At 41.7% G+C, this 24,940-nt stretch overlaps 1 protein-coding gene across 1 annotated transcript in view; it reads right to left on the bottom strand.

Annotated features, from left to right (window-relative positions):
• The window catches only part of ttc17 (tetratricopeptide repeat domain 17), an 86,008-nt gene that overhangs the window by 28,883 nt on the left and 32,185 nt on the right, over positions 1-24,940 (bottom strand). The window contains exons 10-17 of the mRNA XM_063061790.1: positions 24,316-24,428; positions 18,633-18,785; positions 17,666-17,772; positions 16,975-17,149; positions 15,872-15,940; positions 9,903-10,127; positions 6,105-6,291; positions 1,057-1,221 (exon numbers count right to left, since the gene is read on the bottom strand). Of these exons, the coding sequence (XP_062917860.1) occupies positions 1,057-1,221; positions 6,105-6,291; positions 9,903-10,127; positions 15,872-15,940; positions 16,975-17,149; positions 17,666-17,772; positions 18,633-18,785; positions 24,316-24,428 (1,194 nt within the window). The remainder of the gene's footprint in view (positions 1-1,056; positions 1,222-6,104; positions 6,292-9,902; positions 10,128-15,871; positions 15,941-16,974; positions 17,150-17,665; positions 17,773-18,632; positions 18,786-24,315; positions 24,429-24,940) is intronic.

Raw genomic sequence — 24,940 nt, forward strand, 5'->3', positions numbered from 1 at the left:
CAGTCTTTGCAGCAAAAGGATTTGGCTGAGGGTAAAAATGTTTATAGGAATGATATTGGGCTTAGCTGAGACTTCCACTGGAATGTGTGTAGGCCTGGTCTCAATATATAAACAAGGATATTCTTTTAATTGAAAAAAGTCAACCAAGATTCATCAAGTTGGTTCCTGGGATGAGGGAGATTGGCTTAAAAGGAAAGATAGAGTAGAGTTTAAAGAACGCAAGGGATCCAAATTAAACCATAAAATTCTTAGGGATAATGTTACAGGTTCGATGTAGAAATAATGATTCCTGCCAGGGATGTCCAGAATCAAGGCTCAGTCTAAAAATAACAGGGCAACCATTCAGGACAAAGATGAAACAAACAAAATGACATCAAGAGAATGATGTCCTTGGAACCAAATAGGGTTATGAAACCGCCTACATCAAGTCTATTCAAAACAAAAATAGGTTGATTTTTGGATACTATAGTAAAGAGAGGTGGAATGAATGCATGAAAGTGATACTGAGGTAAAAGACCAGACATGACATTGAATGAAAGACCAGACATGAGGGTTCAAGTGGTCTAATCTTGCTTCTTTTTTTTTAATGTTTTTATGTCAATTTTGTAGATACCAATCTACATAGCTTGCGACTGATTAAATCAAAATGATGGTGAGTTCATGATGCCATCTGTGTAAAGTCAAAAGTTGTTCAGTTACCATTAAGTCATTTCTGTACCTTTGACTACAATGTTTTCTACTGTTTTGAGGGATACTTCCATTATTTGGCTGCTTTCATGAAATACAGTCCAGATCTGAATGACATTTAAAATTCGTAGTTTTCAGCTAAATTACACACAGTACATTTCAAACTTTTAATTAATACACATTAATCACAAACAAGAGAAAATCAGCAGATGCTGGAAATCCGAGCAACACACACAAAATGTGTGTGTGTGTTGTTCGAATTAATACACAAATATGAACTTTGAATTCAGTAAACCTGCACAAATAAAAGTCCGTTCAAGTTAAAAATTATCCATCAGAAAAACTGCATAAACTAGTAAAGGGATTCACTTTTAGTATCAGATGGCGAAGAATCCATTGTTGTAACTCCAGGTAGCTGTGATGGTTCTTTGATAACTCTTTCCTCTGAGGACTTGATTATTCCTTCTTGATCTGCATAATACTTCTGTTGCTCATGAGTTAATATGTTTTTCTGATTGCCATAGCAATGACTTTCTAGGAATAAGAACACAAAAATAAAATGCAATTTTTATTACAAACCCAATCTGGAAAATCTATGCAACATGTTTACATAAACGATTAAAAAGACCTCAGCCCGATTAATGAACTGGAAGGGGACTAATGACCTTGTGGGAAGATTTGCTAGTAATGCACGGGGGGGTGGGGGGCGCGTTTAAAACTAGAGTTGCAGGGGGATGGGAACCAGATAGTGGAGAAGTTGTGGAGACAGACGATGTTAGGACCTCAGACAAAGTCAAGAATCAAAAGGTTGAGCACGGTGCGACTAATGCCCTGAGCAGTGTATATTTCAATGCAAGAAGTATTGTAGGAAAGGCAGATGAGCTCAGGACATGGATCAACACCTGGAATTATGATATTGTAGCCATTAGTGAGACTTGGTTGCAGGGAGAACAGGGCTGGCAACTCAATATTTAGGGGTTCTGCGACAGAGCAAGAGGGATTAAAGGTGGATGGGTGGCGTTACTAGTCAGGGAAAAATGTCAGGGCGATGCTCAGTCAGGACAGACTGGAGAACTCATCTAATGAGGGGTTATGGGTGGAAATGAGTAATAAGGAAGGTATGACCACGTTAATGGGGCTCTACTACAGACCATCCAACACTCCAAGGGATTTAGAGGAACAAATTGGTACAGAGAGAGCAGACTGTTGCAAGAAACATAAGGCTGATGTAGCAAGTAATTGCCTTAGCAGACACGGTGAAGGAGGATTCTCAAAGGATTCTACAGATATGTTAAAAGCAAAAGGATTGCAAGAGACAAAATTGGTCCTCTGGAAAATCAGAATGGTAATCCATGCATGGAGTCAAATTAGATGGGGGAGATTTTAAAAGATTTTTTTTCATCTCTATTTACTCAGTAGATGGACAAAGAATCTTCAGAAGTGAGGGAAAATGGGATCAACTCCATGGACCCGAGACAGATTACAGTGGAGCTGTTCACTGTCTGAAGGAAATAAGGGTAGATAAATCCACAGGGCCTGACAAAATATTTTCCTCTGGCCCTGCTAGAGGCAAGTGTAGAAATTGCCAGGATCTTAGCAGAGATACTTAAATTATCCATAGCGACAGGTGAGGTAGCAGAGAACTGGAGGATAGCAAACGTTGCTCTGCTGATTAAGTAATGCTCTAAAAATAAACTGGAAAATTATAGGCCAGTGAGCCAGACATCAGTATTGGGAAAGTTAATGGAAGCTATTCCAAGGGACCGGATATATGAGTATTTAGATTGAGGATAGTCAGCATAGCCTCATGTGTGGTAGGTCATGTCTAACCAATCTTATAGAAAAAGAATCTGGTGCTTTCCCAGCATATATGACCAAGTCTTCTCAGGCTTCTGGCCGGGTACAGTTATCGATTATAACCGACATTTCAATGACAAATTCTGTCATCTTCATTGGGGATGATGCCTGGGCACATCTAGTCCAGTGGTATTTATACGCCCGCAGACCATCATTCCTGATTGGATGAGGGCTAACCAATCAGTTTTCTGCTCTCTCACCTTGTTTACAATTCCAGTTCTAACAGAGCGAGACCTTCGTCTTTGTTAAAATTCTTCTCCTCTAGTTTTATGATGTTGAAGTCAATCCTATGGTCATTACAAATGCAGTGTTCTGCTACCGCCGATTTCTCCAGGTAACCCAAACAGATATACCTCCTGTGCTCCTTGATGAGAGTTTCCACTGTGCACCCTATAAATGCCAGCTGACCTGTCCTGGATCATGTATGGCCTGCACAAGCTGTGATTTGAGCTTCCTTATGGGTTTGTGGGTGGTATTAACCTGGCATTTCTTCAGGATCCTGGTGATTCTTCCAGAAACCGTGGAAATATGGGGAAGACAAGCAGTAGCGATGGGTTCCTCCTCATTATTAGGTTTCCTGGCTTTCCCGTTGGCTCTTTTGAGGGCCCAATTCATTTCCTTCACCTTGTAGCCATTCTGTAGAAACACCGTCTTATTTCCTCCAGGGTCTGAAATAGTTTTTGCACGATTAATGAAAATAGAAAGAACCACTCTACACTGAGATGTACGATGGTGGCTGTTATTGTTGAGGTATAAAGTCCGTGTGAGTTGGTTTCTGATAGACGCCATGTCCAAAGCTCCCATCTGGTTTCTGTCATATTGGAATGGCCAGGAATGGGAGGCAACCATTCTTCTCTATTTCTATCGCAAACTGAATGTTTGGATGTATACTGTTCAGATAGTTGTGGAACTGCTAGTGTGCCTGGAGCCCAAAAGGCCACACTACAAAGGTGTAGTTGAGTATCTGAAGAAGCATTTAGGGTGTAACGGCGATGAACTGAAAGTCTTCCATGTTAAAGTTAGCAATAGCCGGCGACAAAGGTGATCCCACAGCCACTCCATATGTTCATAGTAGTTGCCCATGTAGAGGAAGTATGTCAATGAAAGGTTGTGTTCAAAAAGGTTAATGGTACCCTTATCAAACCTTGACCGCAGGAGGGCCAAGTTGCCCTTAATGGGAACTCTTGTGAACAGAGACACCACGTCAAAACTGATCATTATGTCCTCAGGATTCAGCTGCATGCCAGTTATCATTTTAATGTAGTTAGTTGAATTCGTGATGTGATGCTCACAGACCTAAAGGGAGACAGCATAGTCGTTAAATGCTCAGTGAGGTAGTAAGTCAGAGAATCTGTCCCACTGATGAAAGGCCTCAGCGGAGAATCATCCTTGTGTATCTTAGGAAGCCCTTAAAGTCTTGGTGGCACCGGTGCCTGAGGCACAAGTGTCTTGTCCATGTCCGCTGGCAGTTCGGATTTCTTCGGTAAAGCAGAGGTGATCCTCAGTCGAATCCGTGGAATCCCGCTGTAGAAATCTGTAGGTGGGATCGACCAGAATCTGTTGGACTTTCCTGTGGTATTCTTCCAAATATTTCCAGTTTCTGGAAGGATCGCCAAGATCCTGAAGAAATACTGGATTAATACCATCCACAAACCCGTTAACCCAAAAAAACTCAAATCACTGCTTGAGCGAGTCAAAGATAACCAGGGAATTATAGGATTCCGTGTGAATGCGGAGCAGTGTATGTCAACCAAACGGGACGCACCGTGGAAACCAGCATCAAGGAGCGCAGTACCCAGAGTTTGGGTTACCCGGAGAAACTGGCAGTAGCAGAACACTGCATTTGCAATGGCCACAGGATTGGCTTCAGCGGCATAAAACTACTGCGCCATGCCAATGATTTGGGGACCATCTGGTAAACGAAGCCACTGAATAAAACTAAAGGAAAAGAATTTTAGCAAAGTCAAAAGTCTCACCTCAAGTAACAACTAGAATTCGATTGTAAACAAGATGGGAGCAGAAACCTGATTGGATGAGGAGCAGTGCATAAGGAGATATGGACTACAGAAGTATAAATACCACTGGACTAGACATGCCTAGGCATTATCCTTGATGAAGATAGCAGAGCTTTGTCATCGAAACATTAGTTATAATTGATACCTGTGCCTGGCTGGAAGCCATATAAGAGTTTATTCAATCTAATAGAGCTTTTCGAGGAAGTTACTAGGAAAGTTGATGAAAGCAAAGCAGTGGATGCTGTCTAGACTTTAATAAGGTATTTGACAAGGGAAGTTGGTCAAGAAAGTTCAAGAGGAGGTAGTAAATTGGATTAGATATTGGTTTTGTGGGAGAAGCCAGGGAGAGGTAGTAGATGATTGCCTCTCTGACTGGAGGCCTATTTGCAAATTTGCAGATAACACCAAGCTTGGGGGTGCAGTGGACAGTGAGGAAGGCTATCATGGCTTGCAGTGGGATCTGGACCAGCTGGAAAATGTGTTGAAAAATGGCAGATGGAATTTAATGCAGGCAAGTGTGAGGTGTTGCACTTCAGTAGGCCCAGTCAGGGTAGATCTTGCACGGTGAATGGTAGGGCACTGAGGAGTGCTGTAAATCAAAGGGATCCGGGAATATGAATTAGTAGGCTAGCCAAGTTGACCAGTTGAATAGGTTAGGATTGGATTCCTTAGTATGTGGAAGATTGAGAGGAGATTTGATAGAGGTATACTAAATTATGAGGAGTAAGGTAGGGTAAATGGAAACGAGTTTTTTCCACGAAGGTCGGTTGAGACTACAACTAGAGGTCATAGGTTAAGGGTGAAAGGTGAACATTTAAAGTGAATATGAGGGAAAATTCTTCACCCAGAGGGTTGTGAGTGTGGAACGAATTGCCAGCACAAGTAGTGCATGCAAGCTTCATTTCAATGTTTAAGAGAAGTTTGGATAGACACATCGATGGGAGGGGTATGAAGGGCTATGGTCCCAGTACAGGTCGATGTGAGTGGGCAGTTGAAATGGTTTGGCACAGATCAGATGGGCTGAAGGGCCTGTTTCTGTGCTGTACTTTTCTATGACTCTATTCATAGATGCACACTTATAGTCAAATAAAATTTACAGAAACATATTTTCAAAGTGATAGTGACTTCATATTGTCAAGTTGAAAGTAACAGCCATCATAGTTCAATTTTATCAGTCTACTCTCTCTTGACTCACATTCATATTCTACAAATACATCCTATAGTATATCTGAGAAATAACTATTTAAAATCTAATGCAGAGTTAATACACTTCTGTTACAGTATTGAGAAACCATCTCCTTCAAATAGTGAGAATAGATTTGAAATCAGTAACTTTTAATGATAATTAAGACTTCATGCAATTTGACACAATATTAATTTCTTCCTCTTATTATGTTTATCTTATTAGCAAGATTTCACTACGACAGCTTATGAAGTCTAAGCACGTGCCTTAACTGGTACATTTTCATCTGAAATAAAATTCATTTAGAAGTTGGAATGATTTTCCAGATTCTGTTACCTTCTTCAAGATTCATATTTGCTTACCTGCACAATTCGAAGATGTAAGGTTGTATAGAAAAGGATAAAACTGTAGACAGCGGATTAACTTCAGATTGTTGTCACAATCAGGACATCTAGTTGTTCTGTCCAGTGCTGTTCTGAAAGCTTGCAGGGCGGCACTAACATTCCTCAAGGCAAGGTAGGCATTTCCCAAGCTTAAGAATGTAAGTGGCTGGAGGTGCGGCAGTATGTGTGTGATGGGGGTGAAGGGGGTGAGGGAAAAAAAATTGCCGTAATTTTATAGAAGTAAATATATACTTTGTTAGTAATTGCAATGGCAAAAGTTGAATTAAATATTCAACAGCCTGTGAGATACAGTTGTAAGAGAAAGTTTGTGAACTCTTTGCAATTACTGTACCTGGTTTTTTGCATTACTCATCTAATACATAATAATGGACGAACACAATCTGCCTAAACTAATAACACACAAACAATTGTACTTTTTAATGCCTTTATTGAACACATTGTTTAATCATTCACAGTCCAGGCTGGAAAAAGTATGTGAAATCTTATATTTAATAACTGGTAAAACTTCACTTAGCAGCAACAACCTCCACCAAATGTCTCCTGCAGCTGCCGATTAGACTTGCACAATGGCAAGGAGGAATTTTAGACCATTCCTCCATACAAAACTGTTCCAGTTCATCAATATTTCTGGGATATCTTGCATGAACACCCCTCTTCAGGTCATGTCACAGCATCTCAATTGGGTTAAGGTCTGGACTCTGATTTAGCCATTCCAAAACACAAATTTTCTTCATTTAAACCATTCTGTTGTTGATTTGCTCGTGTTTCAGATCATTGTCTTGTCGCATCATTCAACTTCTATTAAGCTTCAGGTTATAGACCACTACCCTGACGGTCTCCTGTAAAATGCCTTGATAGAATTTGGAATCCATTATTCTCTTAACGATTGCAAGCTGTCCAGGTCCTGAGATGCTCCTTCCACCATACTTCACAGTTTTGGTGTTGGTGTGCAGTGCCCTTTTTTCCTCCAAATATAGCAGTGTGCATTTCTGCCAAAAAGTTCAACTTCTGTCTCATCTGTCCGCAGAACATTGTCCCAGAGGTGTTGTGGAACATCCAGATGGTCTTGTGCAAACTTGAGATGTGCAGCAATGTTTTTTTTTTGGAGAGCAATGGTTTCCTTCATGGTGTCCTTCCATTAACAACATTCTTGTTCAGTGTTTTTCTTATGGTGGATACATGAACAGAGACTTTAGCAATGTCTAGAGATTTCTGCAGGTCTTTTGCTGTTACCCTTGGGTTTTCTCACCTCCTTCAGCATTGTACATTGTGCTCTTGGTGTGATCTTTGCAGGATGCCCACTCCTATGGAGAGTAGCAGCAGTATTGAGTTTCCTCCACTTGTAGACAATTTCTCAGTATTGAGTTTCCTCCACTTATAGACAATTTCTCTTACTATAGACTGATAAACACTCAGGTCTTTAGAAATGCTTTTGTCGCGTTTCCAGCTTCATGCATCTCTACAATTCTTCTTCTAAGGTCCTCTGAAACTTGTCTTGATCGAAGCATGCTGCACATGAACAGATCTTTCTTGAAGAGAGCAAGCTTTGTCATTAACCTGACCTTGTGTGCCTTTTATATACGGCAGGGCACAACTACAACCCATACCTCAAATTTCATCTCATTGATTGGAACACCTGACTCCAAATAACTTTTATAAAAGACATTACCCCAGAGGTTCACATACTTTTTTGAACCTACACTGATAGTTTAAATGATGTACTCAGTATTGAAAAGAATTAGTACAATTGTTTGTGTGTTATTAGTTTGGGCAGATTGTGTTTGTCTATTATTGTGACTTAGATGAAGATCAGACCATATTATATGAGTAATCAATGCAGAAAACCAGGTAATTGCAAAGGGTTCACAAACTTTTTCTTGCAACTGTATATTGCAAAAATTGTCTACATCATGTGTGCAATCACCCAAAATAAAATCTGTGGGTAAGTGATACCTGTATATAATGTTTCCAAAACTCTTGGAGATTTCAACTTTAGGAATGCACCTTTGTTTATTTTAAAATAAGCTGGTATTTCCCCCAAGAAATTTGGGTTAACAATTAAAAACAATTCATGCTTTGGAGTTTTATGCTTTTCATAATTAATGTACTGCAATGAAACTCTGAACATTAAAAAAACAAGTATTCTATTAAGCAATAGGTGAACATTACCATTAAGTCTCACTGCATCAATCGCACTGTTGTAAAAACAAAACCTTTTTCCTCCAAAATAAACTATGAGAAACCTGTCTTTAATAGATAGAAAAAGTGATTGATACTGTACTATCATTAAAGTAGAATATAAACACCCAACTAAAACAGCTTTTCTGTCCTTTTATAGTTGGTACCAAGTAAATGATGAATAACAGACTAATTCATTTTTGCAGGATCCTTGTTCACAGGCACATCCTAAATTTAAGATCATATGATTTGATTTGTAATGCAAAAATCACGCATTCTAAAAGGATTTGATTTTGATATTTAGTTTGTGCTGAGTCAATTGACTTTTACCAATGTTGAAATTTAGAAAACTATAATCTGGGTTAGGCAATGGTTTTGTGACTGATTTGTCATGCACCTGTGCTTCCTCCAGCATTGCTGTCTGGAGCTAGTTAATTTTCCACCACAGTCCCAACACATCTGTCCTTAGCCTCCTCCACTGCCAAGGCAAGGCTATACATAGACAGGAAAAATAGCACTTTGTATTCTGCCTGGGTAATCTACAACCTGGTGGCATAAATGCTGGATTCTCCTTCTTCTGAAGGTTCCCTCTATCCCTTTTCAATTTCCTTATCTACCCAGTTCTTTCTACACTCACCCCTGCCCACATCGCCTATTTCTTTCTCCTCACCCACCTCTCTGCACCTACCCATGATCCATACTCACCTCCTTTTGTTTCTAGCTGCCCTCTCCTCCTCCCTCATCTGATTCAATACTCCACCTTCCTCTCCTATCAAACTCCACCATTTTCAGTGCTTTGCCACCTCCACCTATCACCTCCCAGCTTCCTTCGCTATTACAACTCTCCCCTCCTCCATCTGCCTTCTTCTCTCCTCACCCAGATTCTCCAATTGCTTGCTAGCTCTTGCTTCACCCTTTCTCTTCACCTTTTAGACTATTCTTTCAGTCCAGTTGAAGGGACTTAACCTGAGAGATCAACTGTTCATTTCCCTCCACAGACACTGCCTGGCATGCTGAATTCCTCCAGCATCTTATGTGTTGCTCCAGACTCCAGTATCTGCAGTCTTGTCTCTTTAGTATGCAAGATTATTTCTTTCCTTCACCCACCTAAAATCACCACTCTTCTACAATATCCTGTTTCTCTCTCAATACTAGAATTTCTTTGAGGGGATGCATGGGTGTCCTTTTCTCCACAGTCTCTTAGGCCTCACTAGCCCAAAACAAACCTGTTGAACCAACATATCAGGCTAAAAGATACATATACCTGAAGGATGTAGAACAGTCTAAAGGTGTACATTGTGAGATTACTTACTTCTGCAAGATCTAAGCTACTACTTTACAGCTTTGCATCAGGTTTTTCAGGAGTGAATTAAAACTTATGCTATTACCCACATGTTCAACAAGGTCAACCAGCGGACACTTAATACCATTTTGAAGTATAAAGCAGTTTTCTAAAATGTTTATGATATTACTTCATATGTATTGTGCAAAGCTAACATTAGTTGCTATAAAAGACAATACAATTTAGATTCTGAACGGTAAGATTGACACAAATAATTAATTTCACATTTAACTTACCTCTGTGCTGTTAATAGTAAGTGCTTTTTGCAAAAGAGTGACAGCATCTTGATGCAGCTGAATATGAATTAGTAGATTAGCCAAATTGACCAGTGGAATGTCCAAATAATCCTCTGGAACCACATTCAGTGCTCTTTTCAAACAAGCAAAGGCAGAGGTTGTATTCCCAACTGCTCTCCAATAAAGGCCTGCTTCATTCAACAGTAACCACATTGGAGCAATTTGCTGGAAATTTTTAAAAAATTATTATTTTCAAATAAAATAGAGAATTTGGCCATCAAAATCAACACTCACATCAATCAAGAAAACAATACAGCTACATTTTAACAAATACAAGAACTTAAATACGTCTATCCAGTCCATCCATATTATAATCTAATATACTGCATTCATTACTGGTAGGCATAATAAAAATAACATGTTCTCTCTTGTAAAATTCTGAGTGCACAGTGAAGTCTGACATTAACAAGACAATTAAAAAAAATAGTAAAGCACAACTCTCACAATTGCTGCATGATTGCAAAATAAAGAAATTAGTTGCATTCTATCATTTACTGGTTAATTTTCAGGGGGGGTTACTGAACAGTAGCTTAGAAATAGCTATTCACATCTGTTTTAACAAAGTTATTAATTAACAGGATACATTTTTAAGGAGATGTGAGAAGAGGGATGTAAATATATCAACCGAACAAAAAGTTATACAACTTGAAATTAAAATATATGGGACCCCCAGAATTCCTTACGAAAGAGAGGAATTCATGTGAAGCCACTCTAAATCAGAGTTTAGGCCCCATGTGGAGAATGATCAGCTCTGCAAGGTTTTGAGAGAGTATGCAAAGGTAGTTCTCCAGTGACACTGATCTGAAGACACTGATCTAGGATGACTGACAGAACAGTCAAAGGACAGCTCTTAACTAAAATTAAAAGGATGGTGGAAGGAGATTCTAAAAAAAAATTGAGTAACTGTACACATTTCTCTACAACTAGAAAGGATGGCAGAGTTGAGCAACTGATAGAATTGCTGCCTCACAGCTCCAATGATCCGGGTTCAATCCTGACCTTGAATGCTGTCTGTGTGTACTTTAACGTGCTAGGAATACATCTACAAGGTTCAGTTTCTTCCCACAACCAAAGGACACATGGATGATTGGTTAATTGTCCACTTATATTTTGTGTGCAGATTTATTTTTGAGCAGTACAATTTTGTTTAAACTTTTCAGCAAATCTGCAGACATTAAAATGCTTTTTCAACAATAGCACTAGTGAAGTAAGTTGCAATTGCTTTGTCTCCCATGTAGGTTGTTTTTGTAAAAAAAAAGGTTTCTTGAACATATGCCTCATACCATCCTTAGTATTTTTTATGTTCCTTTTTTAACTACATCTAAAGTGAAACATCAATTTTTACAAAAAAAAGACGTTTTTATGGAATTAAACAGAACTGTGTAAAATTTTGTTTGGCTTGTGGCGACCCACTTTCTGGCACACACGAACCGGCTCACAACAGCGCGCGCAGGCAGAGGGCCGGCAGCAAAAAGGGCGCCAGGCCATCTTCACCAGCAGGGGGAAAATCCCACCCGCAGAAAGGGTCTGGGAATATACATTCCCCACAGTAGTCCCGCCCAGGGAGGGCGGGAACTGGAAGGCTTTAAAGCAGGCCGCGAAGTTTGAATAAATCTCTTTCATCGCAACTCTAACTCACCGACTCCGTGTGGTTATTCTAGCGCTGTGTGTAGCACATCGCTACAATTGGTGACCCCAACGGCCCAAACGATATTTGGACCAGAGATGACCGACGCTGCATCTGTTCATGCAGTTTCGTTAAAACTGCCAAGCTTCTGGACGCTGCAACCCCAATTATGGTTCGAACAAGCAGAAGCACAATTCCACATTCGGCAGATAACCTCGGAGTCCACTCGCTACTACTACGTGCTGAGCTCCCTCGACCAGGAGACTGCTGCACAAGTTGAGGAGTTTATACAGTCGCCCCCGGAGGACGGCAAATACACAGCATTCAAAGCCCGGCTCATAAGGACTTTCGGACTCTCACGGTGCAAACGAGCACGCCGCTTAATGCACCTGGATGGTTTGGGAGACAGGCCGCCGTCAGCATTAATGAACGAGATGCTGGCCCTGGCTGAAGGGCACAAACCCTGCCTCATGTTTGAGCAGGCGTTCCTAGAGCAAGTGCCTGAGGACATATGCCTGCTGCTGTCCGACGCAGATTTCAGCAACCCCCGGGAGGTGGAGGCCCGAGCAGATGTGCTGTGGAATGCCAGGAAAGAGAGAGGGGCATCCGTCGCACAGATCACCAAGCCGCGTGCCCAACGACTGACCAGACCAGGCCCGGCAGCAGAGCCTACAAAACCCGGCGACAGGAGTGAGGAGCCCAACGAACAATGGTGTTTCTACCACCAGCGGTGGGGCACAGAGGCCCGCCGCTGCAGACCGCCCTGCAAATTCCCGGGAAACGCCAAGGCCCAGCCACTGCCGATCGCTACAGCGGCTGGCCATCAGGGCAGCCTCCTGTATGTCTGGGACAAGCAGTCGGGACGCCGCGTTTTGGTCGATACCGGAGCGGAGATCAGCGTCTTACCTCCAACGAGTTACGACACCCGCAACAGAGAACCGGGATCCACCCTGAGGGCCGCTAATGGCACCACAATACGAACCTACGGCACCCGCACGGTGCGGTTACAGTTTAGCTCCAGCCGGTTCACGTGGGACTTCACACTGGCCGCCGTGGCCCAACCACTGCTGGGGGCAGATTTTCTACAAGCCCACAGCCTGCTGGTCGACTTGCAAGGGAAGCGATTAGTCCACGCCAAGACTTTTCAAACGTTCTCCCTGGATGAAGCACAGTTGCCAGCCCCACACCTGGACTCCATCACGCTGTCCGACGATGAATTCACCAGGGTCCTGGCGGATTTCCCATCAGTACTGACACCGCAGTTCACGGCAGCCATGCCCAGACACGGAGTACAGCACCACATCCCGACCCAGGGACCACCCCTCCACGCCCGTGCTCGAAGGCTTCCCCCGGACAAGCTCCGACTGGCCAAGGAGGAGTTCAAGAAGATGGAGGAATTAGGGATCATACGACGGTCCGACAGCCCATGGGCCTCCCCCCTTCACATGGTGCCCAAGGCAACGGGGGGCTGGAGACCATGCGGTGACTACCGCAGACTGAACGAGGCTACAACGCCAGACCGCTACCCTGTGCCGCACATTCAAGACTTCGCAGCAAACCTACACGGCGCAAGGATCTTTTCCAAGGTAGACCTCGTCCGGGGATACCATCAAATCCCTGTACATCCGGACGACATCCCCAAAACAGCACTTATCACCCCGTTCGGACTTTTCGAATTCCTCCGAATGCCATTTGGTCTAAAGAATGCTGCACAGACTTTCCAGCGGCTAATGGACGCGGTGGGATGCGACCTGGACTTTGCATTCATCTATTTGGACGACATCCTCATAACCAGCAGTAGTCGGCAGGAGCATCTGTCCCACCTCTGCCAGCTCTACTCCCGCCTGAGTGAATTCGGCCTTACAATAAATCCAGCCAAATGCCAATTCGGACTCGACACCATCGACTTCCTGGGCCACAGGATTACTAAAGACGGGGCAACCCCGCTGCCCGCCAAGGTAGACGCGGTCCACCACTTCCCCCGACCCAACACAATCAAAGGCTTGCAGGAATTCGTGGGTATGGTGAATTTTTACCACCGTTTCCTCCCCTCAGCAGCCCGAACCATGCGCCCCCTGTTCACCCTGATGTTGGGTAAGGGCAAGGACATTACCTGGGACGAAGAGGCCGCAACCGCTTTCGTTAAAACCAAAGAAGCCTTGGCAAACGCCACGATGCTAGTGCACCCTAGAACGGATGTTCCTACTGCCCTCACGGTGGATGCATCCAACACAGCAGTCGGTGGCGTGCTGGAACAACTCATCGAGGGTCGCTGGCAACCCCTGGCGTTCTTCAGCAAACACCTACGACCACCCGAACTCAAATACAGTGCTTTCGACCGGGAGCTATTGGCACTATACCTGGCAATCCGGCATTTCAGGTACTTCTTAGAAGGTAGGCCCTTCACTGTGTTCACAGACCACAAACCGCTTACCTTTGCGTTCACTAAGGTGTCCGACCCCTGGTCGTCCCGCCAGCAGCGACATCTGTCCTACATCTCCGAGTACACGATGGACATCCGGCATGTCTCTGGAAAGAACAACGTCGTGGCGGACGCACTTTCCAGACCTACCATACAGGCCCTGTCCCAGGGGGTGGACTATGCAGCGCTGGCAGAGGCACAGCAGGCAGACGCTGAGATCCCCAGTTACAGGACTGCAGTCTCCGGTTTACAGCTTCAAGACCTCCCCGTAGGCCCAGGTGAGAGGACCCTACTATGTGACGTAGCTACCGGCCAACCCCGCCCCGTCGTCCCAGCAGCCTGGCGCCGGCGGGTTTTTGAGTCCATTCACAGCTTAGCGCACCCCTCCATCAGGACAACCGTCCGGCTGGTCTCCAACAGGTTCATGTGGCATGGACTTCGTAAGCAGGTCAGTGAATGGGCCAAAACGTGCACGCAGTGCCAAACGGCCAAGGTGCAGCGGCACACCAAGGCTCCGCCGCAGCGGTTCGAACCCACCCGCCGGAGGTTCGACCACATCCATGTGGATATTGTGGGGCCCCTGCCAGTGTCACGAGGAGCGCGGTACCTCCTAACTATGATAGACCGGTTCACCAGTTGGCTAGAGGCAGTCCCGCTCAGCGACACCACCTCCGAATCCTGCGCCCGAGCACTGATCGCAACCTGGGTAGCACGCTTTGGGGTACTGGCCCACATTACCTCCGACAGGGGCGCCCAGTTCACCTCCAGCCTGTGGTCGGCTATAGCCAGCCTTTTAGGAACACAGCTACACCACACAACTGATACCAGCCACAGTCGAACGGACTAGTGGAGCACTTCCACCGTCACCTGAAATCGGCTCTCATGGCCCGCCTGGAGGGGCCTAACTGGGTGGACGAACTTCCCTGGGTCCTGCTCGGAATCCGCACGGCGCTCAAGGAGGATCTACACACCTCGTCGGCCGAGTTGGTGTACGGCGCGCCCCTGGTCGTCCCAGGAGAGTTCACACCAGCCCCAAGGGGGCAAGAGGAAGAACCCACAGCAGTCCTGGACAGACTACGAGAGAGGCTTGGTAACCTGGCCCCCATACCCACTTCACAGCACGGACAGAGCCCAACCTGCATACCCAAAGACCTGCAGAACTGTAAGTTTCTTTTTGTACGACGGGGTGGACACCGGGCACCGCTACAGCGGCCCTATGAGGGACCGTTTAAGGTGATCAGGAAAAACGGGTCCACGTTCGTGCTGGACATTGGGGGGAGAGAGGAAGTTTTCATGGTGGACCGACTCAAACCGGCCCATGTGGACTTGGCGCAGCCGGTCCGGGCTCAGGCACCGCGGTGCGGGGCAGACCTCCCAAACAGAGGCCGATCCAGACTGTGGACATTGGGGGAGGTATCGCCGGTTCTGGGGGGGGGGGTTATGTGGCGACCCACTTTCTGGCACCCACGAACCGGCTCACAACAGCGCGCGCAGGCAGAGGGCCGGCAGCAAAAAGAGCGCCAGGCCATCTTCACCAGCAGGAGGAAAATCCCGCGTGCAGAAAGGGTCTGGGAATATACATTCCCCACAGTAGTCCCGCCCAGGGAGGGCGGGAACGGGAAGGCTTTAAAGCGGGCCGCGAAGTTTGAATAAATCCTCTTTCATCGCAACTCTAACTCACCGACTCCGCGTGGTTATGCTAGCCTGTGTGTAGCACATCGCTACAGGCTAATAATTAGCATTGTGAACAAATGATCATATTCTACATATTTCTACCAAAAATGTTCAGCCAGAAAGAGAAAAATACTGAAGAATGGACTTTTTATCAGCTCTAAACCAAAATAACAACTATTTGCTCACCTTTTCAATAGCCTGTGAAATCACTTTTCCAATTTCATTCTCAATAATATTTAAATGAGAGAACAGAGCCTATTCAAATAAAAGCAATTGCACGGTTACAATCATAACTGCAAGAAGTGTGTCCTATAGAAATACATTGTACACCATTTGCACATTGAATGCTTTGTAGTTTAAACTGTGGCATTGTCATTCAGCACAGTGCAACATATCTCAATCAATTTGAAATATCTATGGTAAATATATGAAGTAAAATATTTGACAGATGAAATTTTATAAAGGTGAACTACTTAATACCAAATTAATAAACTGGAAATATGAAATATTTTTACAGTTGGTGACTGTTTTGTTCATCAATCCATGTTAAGTAGATACTATTAACTTACTAGAAACTAATTTTAAGATGAAGAGGAACTCTATAAATTTGGTCTGTACTGCCTGTCTGGAACCGCAACACATCTGAGAAACGTCAGCAAAACATGCTAATAGGTGACAATGGTATGAAACAGAAATGGAACAGAACCCTTAAATATGTTAAAGCAGGTTATAATAAAATTATTAGTTTTCTTTATCAAGTTTTCTTATTCCTAATTCATATTCAGTGGTTCACTATCATACCACCAATTCAAACTCACTGACTTCAGTTTCATACTGTTCAATCAGATTGGAACTTGCAACCATTAAGTTTTTGTCCAACAGCTAATCAGGCCATCTTAGCTTGCACAAAAGTGACTCAATTGAGAATTAACTCATTTTTTTTTAAATTGAAGGATTGGTAACAACATGTTATTTCAATATAACTACATGCCTTAGCATTGATAACTTTTCCGTAATGGTAGTTTAGAACATAAAGTAACTGAAAAAGACTCTATTTCCACTTTTGTTTGGAACAAAAATATCATGTCAAAAAACAGAAAATGCAAGAAGCACACAACAGGGTGAGATAGCATCAGTGGTAAGAGAGATCTGTGTTTCAGGTCAAAGAGCTTTCAGTCAAAACATTAATTCTGTTTTAGTTTTTACAGACATGACCTCCGAGGGCATTTTAACATTTTCTGGTTTTATTTCAGACTTATATCCACAATGTGGTGCTTAGCTGAGATTACCTGCTTGGCATAGTAGTCTGGTTCTTCAGATTTCAAATCTGATCTGTTTTCCAATTCTTTCACTATCTGATGGAGTTTTTCATTATTGCGGCTATCTACAATTGAAGAACAGTCTGGAGGGTGATCAGTCACCTCTCTCTCCTGGTCATTTGAAGCTATCAAAAGTGATTGGACACTGGAAGAAAATATAATTAATCTCAACATTACTAGCTGGAAAGTTTAATGGAACAGATTAAATTTATCAGAAAAAAAAACAAATTTATTTCAAGTAACTTAGACATCAATGCAAAAAAAATCAGTTTGTATAAGCAATATAATCACCCAAACTTGTAAAATATTATTCTACATGACACAAGGTAGCTAAATGCCAGCACTATCTGGGGCATCTGGAAGATATCGCTGAGATTTTAGACCTTTGAAAATTTTCTAAAGAAAGCGTAAAAAAGATATGTATTAATCACACATTTTAGAATTAATTGACAACTACTCAAATGTTTATTACCTTATAACATACAGTATTCAAAAACATTTACTGATATAAAATTATGTCTATAAGCTTCCTAGAAAATAAACCTGCAATACTTTGTATTATATTGTTCCTGAGTCGCTATTCTTTAGTAACTTTCGATAACTTGCAACCTCATTATTTTGCAAAATACCATTTTCAAAGCAACAGCATCACAATACTTACCTAAAACCTTTATATTCCGGAGGTAGAAAGTATGTTGGTAGATCAGCTGCAGTGGGAAGAGTAGGATAAGTTTGCATACAATCTGATCTTTTAGGCCATAGTACATCCTGTGCCAACAACATACAAATAATGCATTATTTAACATGGCATTTGATTTGCAATTTCGTCTGTATTTGTTGTTTTTTTTCTGAATTTATATTCAGAAGAAAAATACCTGAACTCAAAGCATTATTTTCTATAATTTCTGCACAAAGTGAAAGCCTACTTAACCTTCACGAGCAAGTTATTTTTCCCTGCTCTCCCCATTTTACAGAATACGAGTATATATACAATCTGCTTAAGCTTGACTACTTTGTAAAAGGCTGAATTAAGATACATCAGGGCAAGCTGGGGAGACTCTTTTCAACTGCCTCGATGAATACAAAAAAAAAAGGAAAAATAAAATCTGCTGCACAACAGACATCAGAAATACTGAAAATGCCCTATTTTTCTGCACAGCAGTGCGCTTGAAAGCAGTTCCTTGCCTTGGAGTTCATATAAAAAAAAGACCATGATGAGTCATTTGTGCTGATTATACTAAAGCAGAGAACCATATATCAAAAGGAAAACAGACCCACTGCTGTTGTATGCCAACCCTCATGAGGTTGAAGCCAAAACAATTTGTTTCAAGTATTCGTTTCAACAATTCGTTTCAAGTATTTTTTAAAAAAACTAATCTGTAGCTTGGATAATAAATAGTAAAATCTACAACAGATTAGAGAAAGTAATTCAGATTACAGTATTAGTAAAAGAATTTATTTGAATTAAATCAAAAACATATAAAATGTATTACAAATTAGTAGTAAGTTTTTTGGTTAGGACTATTTTTTTCTTCAAATCAGGTACACCATCGACACAAGTACTTGACATAGGGAGAGAGTAAAGATGACCACACCTATGGTCCCATGTTTCCCCCACATATACTTACACTATAATTTGAGAGATCCTTTCCCCATATGTTTAGCACAGATCGACTTGCTGGTAGTGATGGATACTGTTGACTCAGGCTGCTCCATGTCGTATTTGTTGCAAATCTCATTTCAACAGGCATCATACTGGAGGTAGAACTATCATCACCAAACTAAAGAAGAGGAAATATGTGCTGTTTTACTACTTATACTAAAACAAGAATATTGAAGTAATGCAATATTCCAAAATTTGAAAATAAGGTGGGGAATCTATTGGAATGAGTTATGAAACTGAGTCCTGATTAGGAATTTATGCATACTATGAGTAATGCAAAGGGAAGAGAAATTAATTTACAAATCACTGAAAAAAAGACAAAATCTTTACGTGAATATAGCGGTTACCATTAAGTTTCAGTCACTATGTATGACTCAAAAAAAAAACTTGACCATGAGCGCTATTAATACTTTCCATACTTGCAAACCTCCAAACCATTAATGATATCTATAAACTGAGTTTTAAATGTCTACTTTCAAAATTTTTAAATTAATACATCAGCTTAATACACCATCTAGCAGTCTTTACATTTTAGATAAGCAATTACTGACTCAGTTATATGTTGCCAAAATCCAACCGCCATGCATCCAGCATTAACACTATTTAACAAGAATTTTGATCTAGTCTAGTCTATTTTTTCGTTGATGCTGTTAAAGTGCAATTAAAGCATTCTGTGGGTCAGTTTTAGGACAATTCATAATGAATCAAATCTCAAGAATGACAAATTACAGTGCACAAATATACTAAAACAACAAAAACAACTAAATAAGTATTGAGAGCATGTTTAAGAGCGGGAAACAGCTTAAGTTACTTTATAACAGAATTTTGAAATAAACCTAAACACCAGACCACGTAGTGACCAAAGGTTTGGCAAAACCCACAAGATTGGAGCATCATTTTAATGGTAGAAATAGACTTGGAGGTCTGGAATAACAGAAGTCCAGAATAATGTGTGATAGAATAGGAGGGGCAAGAGGGGGAGGTGCTGCATTGCTTGTCAGAGAAAATATAACAGCGGTCCTCTGGCAGGATAGATTAGTGGACTTGTCCAAGGAGGCTATTTGGGTGGAATTGAGGAATAGGAAAGGTGTAGTGACGCTTATAGGGGTGTATTATAGACCACCTAATGGGGAGCGAGAATTGGAGGAGCAAATTTGTCAGGAGATAGCAGATATTTGTAGTAAGCACAAGGTTGTGATTGTGGAAGATTTTAATTTTCCACACATAGACTGGGAAGCCCATTGGTAAAAGGGCTGGATGGTTTGGAGTTTGTCAAATGTGTGCAAGATAGTTTTTTGCAGCAATACATAGAGGTACCAACTAGAGAAGGGGCAGTGTTGGATCTCCTGTTAGGGAATGAGATAGGGCAGGTGACGGAGGTATTTGTTGGGGAGCACTTCGGGTCCAGTGATCACACTACCATTAGTTTCAATATAATTATGGAGAAGGATAGGACTGGACCCAGGGTTGCAATTTTTGATTGGAGAAAGGCTAACTTTGAGGAGATGCAAAGGGATTTAGGAGGAGTGGATTGGGACAATTTGTTTTATGGGAAGGATGTAATAGAGAAATGGAGGTCATTTAAAGGTGAAATTTTGAGGGTACAGGATCTTTATGTTCCTGTTAGGTTGAAAGGGAAGGTTAAAAGTTTGAGAGAGCCGTGGTTTTCAAGGGATATAGGAAACTTGGTTCAGAAAAAGAGAGGGATTTACAATAAATATAGGCAGCTTGGAGTTAATGAGGTGCTTGAGGAATATAAAGAATGTAAAAGGAATCTTAAGAAAGAAATTAGAAAAGCTAAAAGAAGATACGAGGCAGCTTTAGCAAGTAAGGTGAAAATAAATCCGAAGGGTTTCTACAGTTATATAAATAGCAAAAGGATAGTGAGGAATAAAATTGGTCCCTTAGAGAATCAGAGTGGACGGCTATGTGCGGAGCCAAAAGAGATGGGGGAGATTTTGAACAATTTCTTTTCTTCGGTATTCACTAAGGAGAAGGATATTGAATTGTGTAAGGTAAAGGAAACAAGAAGGGTAGTTATGGAAAGTATGATGATTAAAGAAGAGGAAGTACTGCCGCTTTTAAGGAATATAAAAGTGGCTAAGTCTCCGGGTCCGGACAAGATATTCCCTAGGACCTTGAGGGAAGTTAGTGTGGAAATAGCAGGGGCTCTGACAGAAAAATTTGAAATGTCATTAAAAACGGGGATGGTGCCGGAGGATTGGTGTATTGCTCATGTGGTTCCATTGTTTAAAAAGGGTTCTAAGAGTAAACCTAGCAATTATCGGCCTGTGAGTTTGACGTCAGTGGTGGGTAAATTGATGGAAAGTATTCTTAGAGATGGTATATGTAATTATCCAGATAGACAGGGTCTGATTAGGAACAGTCAACATGGATTTGTGCGTGGAAGGTCATGTTTGACAAATCTTATTGAATTTTTTGATGAGGTTACTAGGAAAGTTGACGAGGGTAAAGCGGTAGATGTTGTCTATATGGGCTTCAGTAAGGCTTTTGACAAGATTCCACACGGAAGGTTAGTTAGGAAGGTTCAATTAATATCGAAGTAGTAAAATGGATTCAGCAGTGGCTGGATGGGAGACGCCAGAGAGTAGTGGTGGATAACTGTGTGTCAGATTGGAGGATGGTGTGCAGCGGTGTGCCTCAGGGATCTGTACTGGGTCCAATGTTGTTTGTCATATATATTAATGATCTGGATGATGGGGTGGTAAATTGGATTAGTAAGTATGCAGATGATACTAAGATAGGTAGCGTTGTGGATAATGAAGTAGGTTTTCAAAGCTTGCAGAAGCTAGGCCAGTTAGAAGAGTGGGCTGAAAGATGGCAGATGGAGTTTAATGCTGAAAAATATGAGGTGCTACATTTTGGTAGGACTAATCAAAATAGGACATACATGGTAAATGGTAGGGCATTGAAGAATGCTGTAGAACAGAGGGATCTAGGAATAATGGTGCATAGTTCCCTGAAGGTAGAATCTCATGTGGATAGGGTGATGAAGAAAGCTTTTGGTATGCTGGCCTTTATTAATCAGAGCATTGAGTATAGGAGTTGGGATGTAATGTTGAAATTGTACAAAGCATTGGTTAGGCCAAATTTGGAGTATTGCGTACAGTTCTGGTCACCGAATTATAGGAAAGATGTCAATAAAATTGAGAGAGTACAGAGGAGGTTTACTAAAATGTTGCCTGGGTTTCATCTCCTAAGTTACAAAGAAAGGTTGAACAAGTTAGGTCTTTATTCTTTGGAGCGTAGAAGGTTGAGAGGGGACTTGATAGAGGTGTTTATCACCTTGATGAGGGGGATTGATAGAGTTAACGTGGATAGGCTTTTTCCATTGAGAGTGGGGGAGATTCAAACGAGAGGACTTCAGTTGAGAGTTAAAGGGCAAAAGTTTAGGGGTAACATGAGGGGGGACTTTTTTACTCAGAGAGTGGTAGCTGTGTGAAACGAGCTTCCAGCAGAAGTGGTTGAGGCAGGTTCGATGTTGACGTTTAAAGTTAAATTGGATAGATATATGGACAGGAAGGGAATGGAGGGTTATGGACCGAGTGCAGGTCGGTGGGACTAGGTGAGAGTAGGAGTTCGGCACGGACTAGAAGGACCGAGATGGCTTGTTTCCGTGCTGCAGTTGTTATATGGTTATGATAAAAAGAATGAGTACCTCACCGTCAGATGAGCTGGAGCTGAGGCATCCTGAAGTCAAGCTAGTGTAACAAAGGTGAAAAAAGAAATAATGTTCCTCTGGGAACTAATACATGCCCTGAGGGTCATTTTGGGATCAATACACTAAGGTGAAAAAATGTGGTAATTTCAGACAATGCTCAGATACAGACACTGAAACACTTGCTAGGATACAGTTTTGTGGTGAAACCAAAGACTATGGCTTCTGTGGTCTCAATATTTGCTTGTAGAAAATTACTTCTTGTTCTCCTAGATGCTAGAAAAACAATTCGACTACTTAGGGATAGTGGAATTTTTGAGAGATGATGGTGAGGGACAGTTAATACATATGTCAAAAAATGTTGTTGTTTTCAGATGTTGCTGTATGGATAACACAGATACAGATAAGGGATGAGGAGCAAAGTTAGAACAAAGAAACAAAAATGAGAACAAAGAAATACCAGTAACAGCAAAGGAATGGAGAGAGAGGAGTCAATGATCCTCTGGCTAAGAGGAGATGAAAAAAAAAATTAGAGACAGGCAAATAAAGTTCCATGCAGTTAAAAATCGGTGCAAGGGGGAATATATTGGCAAAAGCAGTGTTCTGGTTTAGTTGGATAAGACCTTTTACATCACATGGGATATAATTAATTACTTTATTAAGAGCCATCTTATTAGAGAAGGGGAGGGAGGGAACGGCGACTCAGACCATGAGAGGCCTGCGTCGGGCATTTTCATGCCTTACAAGGCACAGTTTGCAAGTCTGTGTGGGGTGCCACTCCTCGCACAGACTAGAGCAATGTGTGATTAAGTGCCTTGCTCAAGGGCACAAACATGCTGCCATAGCTGAGGCTTGAACTAGCGACCTTGAGGTAACTAGACGAACGCCTTAACCACTTGGCCACGTGTCCAACACATTAGAGAAATAGAAACCTAACTGATGGGATTCAAATGAAGAGTCTCTGTGACAAAGGGCAGAAATATTGAAGGCTACGAAGGCTACAATAGATCAGAATCAGGTTTATTATCACTGGCATGTGTCGTGAAATTTGTTAACTTAACAGCAGCACAACAATGCAATACATAATAGAGAAGATGATAAAATATATTAAGTAAATCAATTACAGTATATGTATATGGAATAGATTAAAACCATGCAAAAATAGAAATAATATATTAAAAAAATGTGGTAGTGTTCACAAGTTCAATGTCCATTTAGGAATCTGATGGCAGAGGGGAAGAAGCTGTACCTGAATCACTGAGTGTGTGCCTTCAGGCTTCTGTACCTCCTACCTGATGGTAACAGCGAGAAAAGGGCATGACCTGTGTGCTGGAGGTTCTTAATAATAGATGTTGCCTTTCTGAGACACCACTCCTCGAAGATGTCCTGAGTACTTTGCAGGCTAGTTCCCAAATGTTTTTAGCAGAATGACTTTTTACCGAGAGTGCAAAGTTTAAACTACAGAAGTTGCTGCCCATTGTTGAAACAGAGAAATGTCAGGGCTGTGGAAAGCTGTGCAGTTCAACAATGAGAGTCAGAGGCAGCAGCTTCCATAACATTCAACAGTTGATGAAAAAGTCCTCATGATCCAGGCAGTATGTTAAAAAAAATTAAGCAGGTGCTCCCCATTTCCCAGCAATTGCTCACACACCATGCCAGCCAAGGTGCATACCTGAGCTCCACCTCAGTGTTGAGTGGCTGCACTACTCACCTGGCCTGTGTATTACCTGTCTCACCACCAAATCATGGTACCATTCATTATAGCAGGGAGAGGTAAGAGTTTGCCAAGTTCCCAGTATAGCACCACCATCAATAACACATCACTATATAAAATACTAGAGTGACCCTTTTAGCACCAATTTCATGAAGGTTCTTGTACCTGGGAACACATCTCAAGGAATAAGCAAGGTAGTCTCGTAAATTAGGTCAACTATGTATTCCTTAAATTGCTCATATTTTCATTTTATACCTGTACATGCTCAACTGTGTCAAATAGGTCTCCTCGTGTGTAGCGCACAGGACGATCCCATTGACAGTATAAAATTTGTTGTTTGTTAATCCAACGACAAATCTGATGGTTACCTAGAAAATTAAAACATACAATTGGACATAATTTAACCACTGAATACTTTTGCTTATCTTATGTTTCTAATGTTTCATAGATTCTATTTTGCACATTTTACAATCTATATTGTTCATATCTTGTTTGGAAATTAGGCAACTAATTCATTACCTATAATGACAAAGCAATATGATAAATAGATGAATTTGAATGTATTCAAAGATATAAAAATTATTTTTTTGCTGTAGTACATTATTAACCACTAAAGTTAATTAGTACAAATGACATTATACTTTGAAGTTATTCCAAAAGTCAATTCAAGAATTCAAAGTGCTTCTAGATGTTCCTTTGTATAAATTTGGCCCCTCTATTAAGTCTGAAATGTTTTCCTCTATAAGAGCAACCTAACTATAGGGAGCTGATAATTATAAAAGTTGTTCTACAGTTTGTACCTGAAAGCACTTAAAGAAGGTAGCCTGAAAGCAAGTTAAAAAAAAAATGCAACACACATCAAAGTTGCTGTTGAACACAG

This window comes from Mobula hypostoma, chromosome 11 (assembly GCF_963921235.1).
Source record: "Mobula hypostoma chromosome 11, sMobHyp1.1, whole genome shotgun sequence".
Taxonomy (NCBI): Eukaryota; Metazoa; Chordata; class Chondrichthyes; order Myliobatiformes; family Myliobatidae; genus Mobula; species Mobula hypostoma.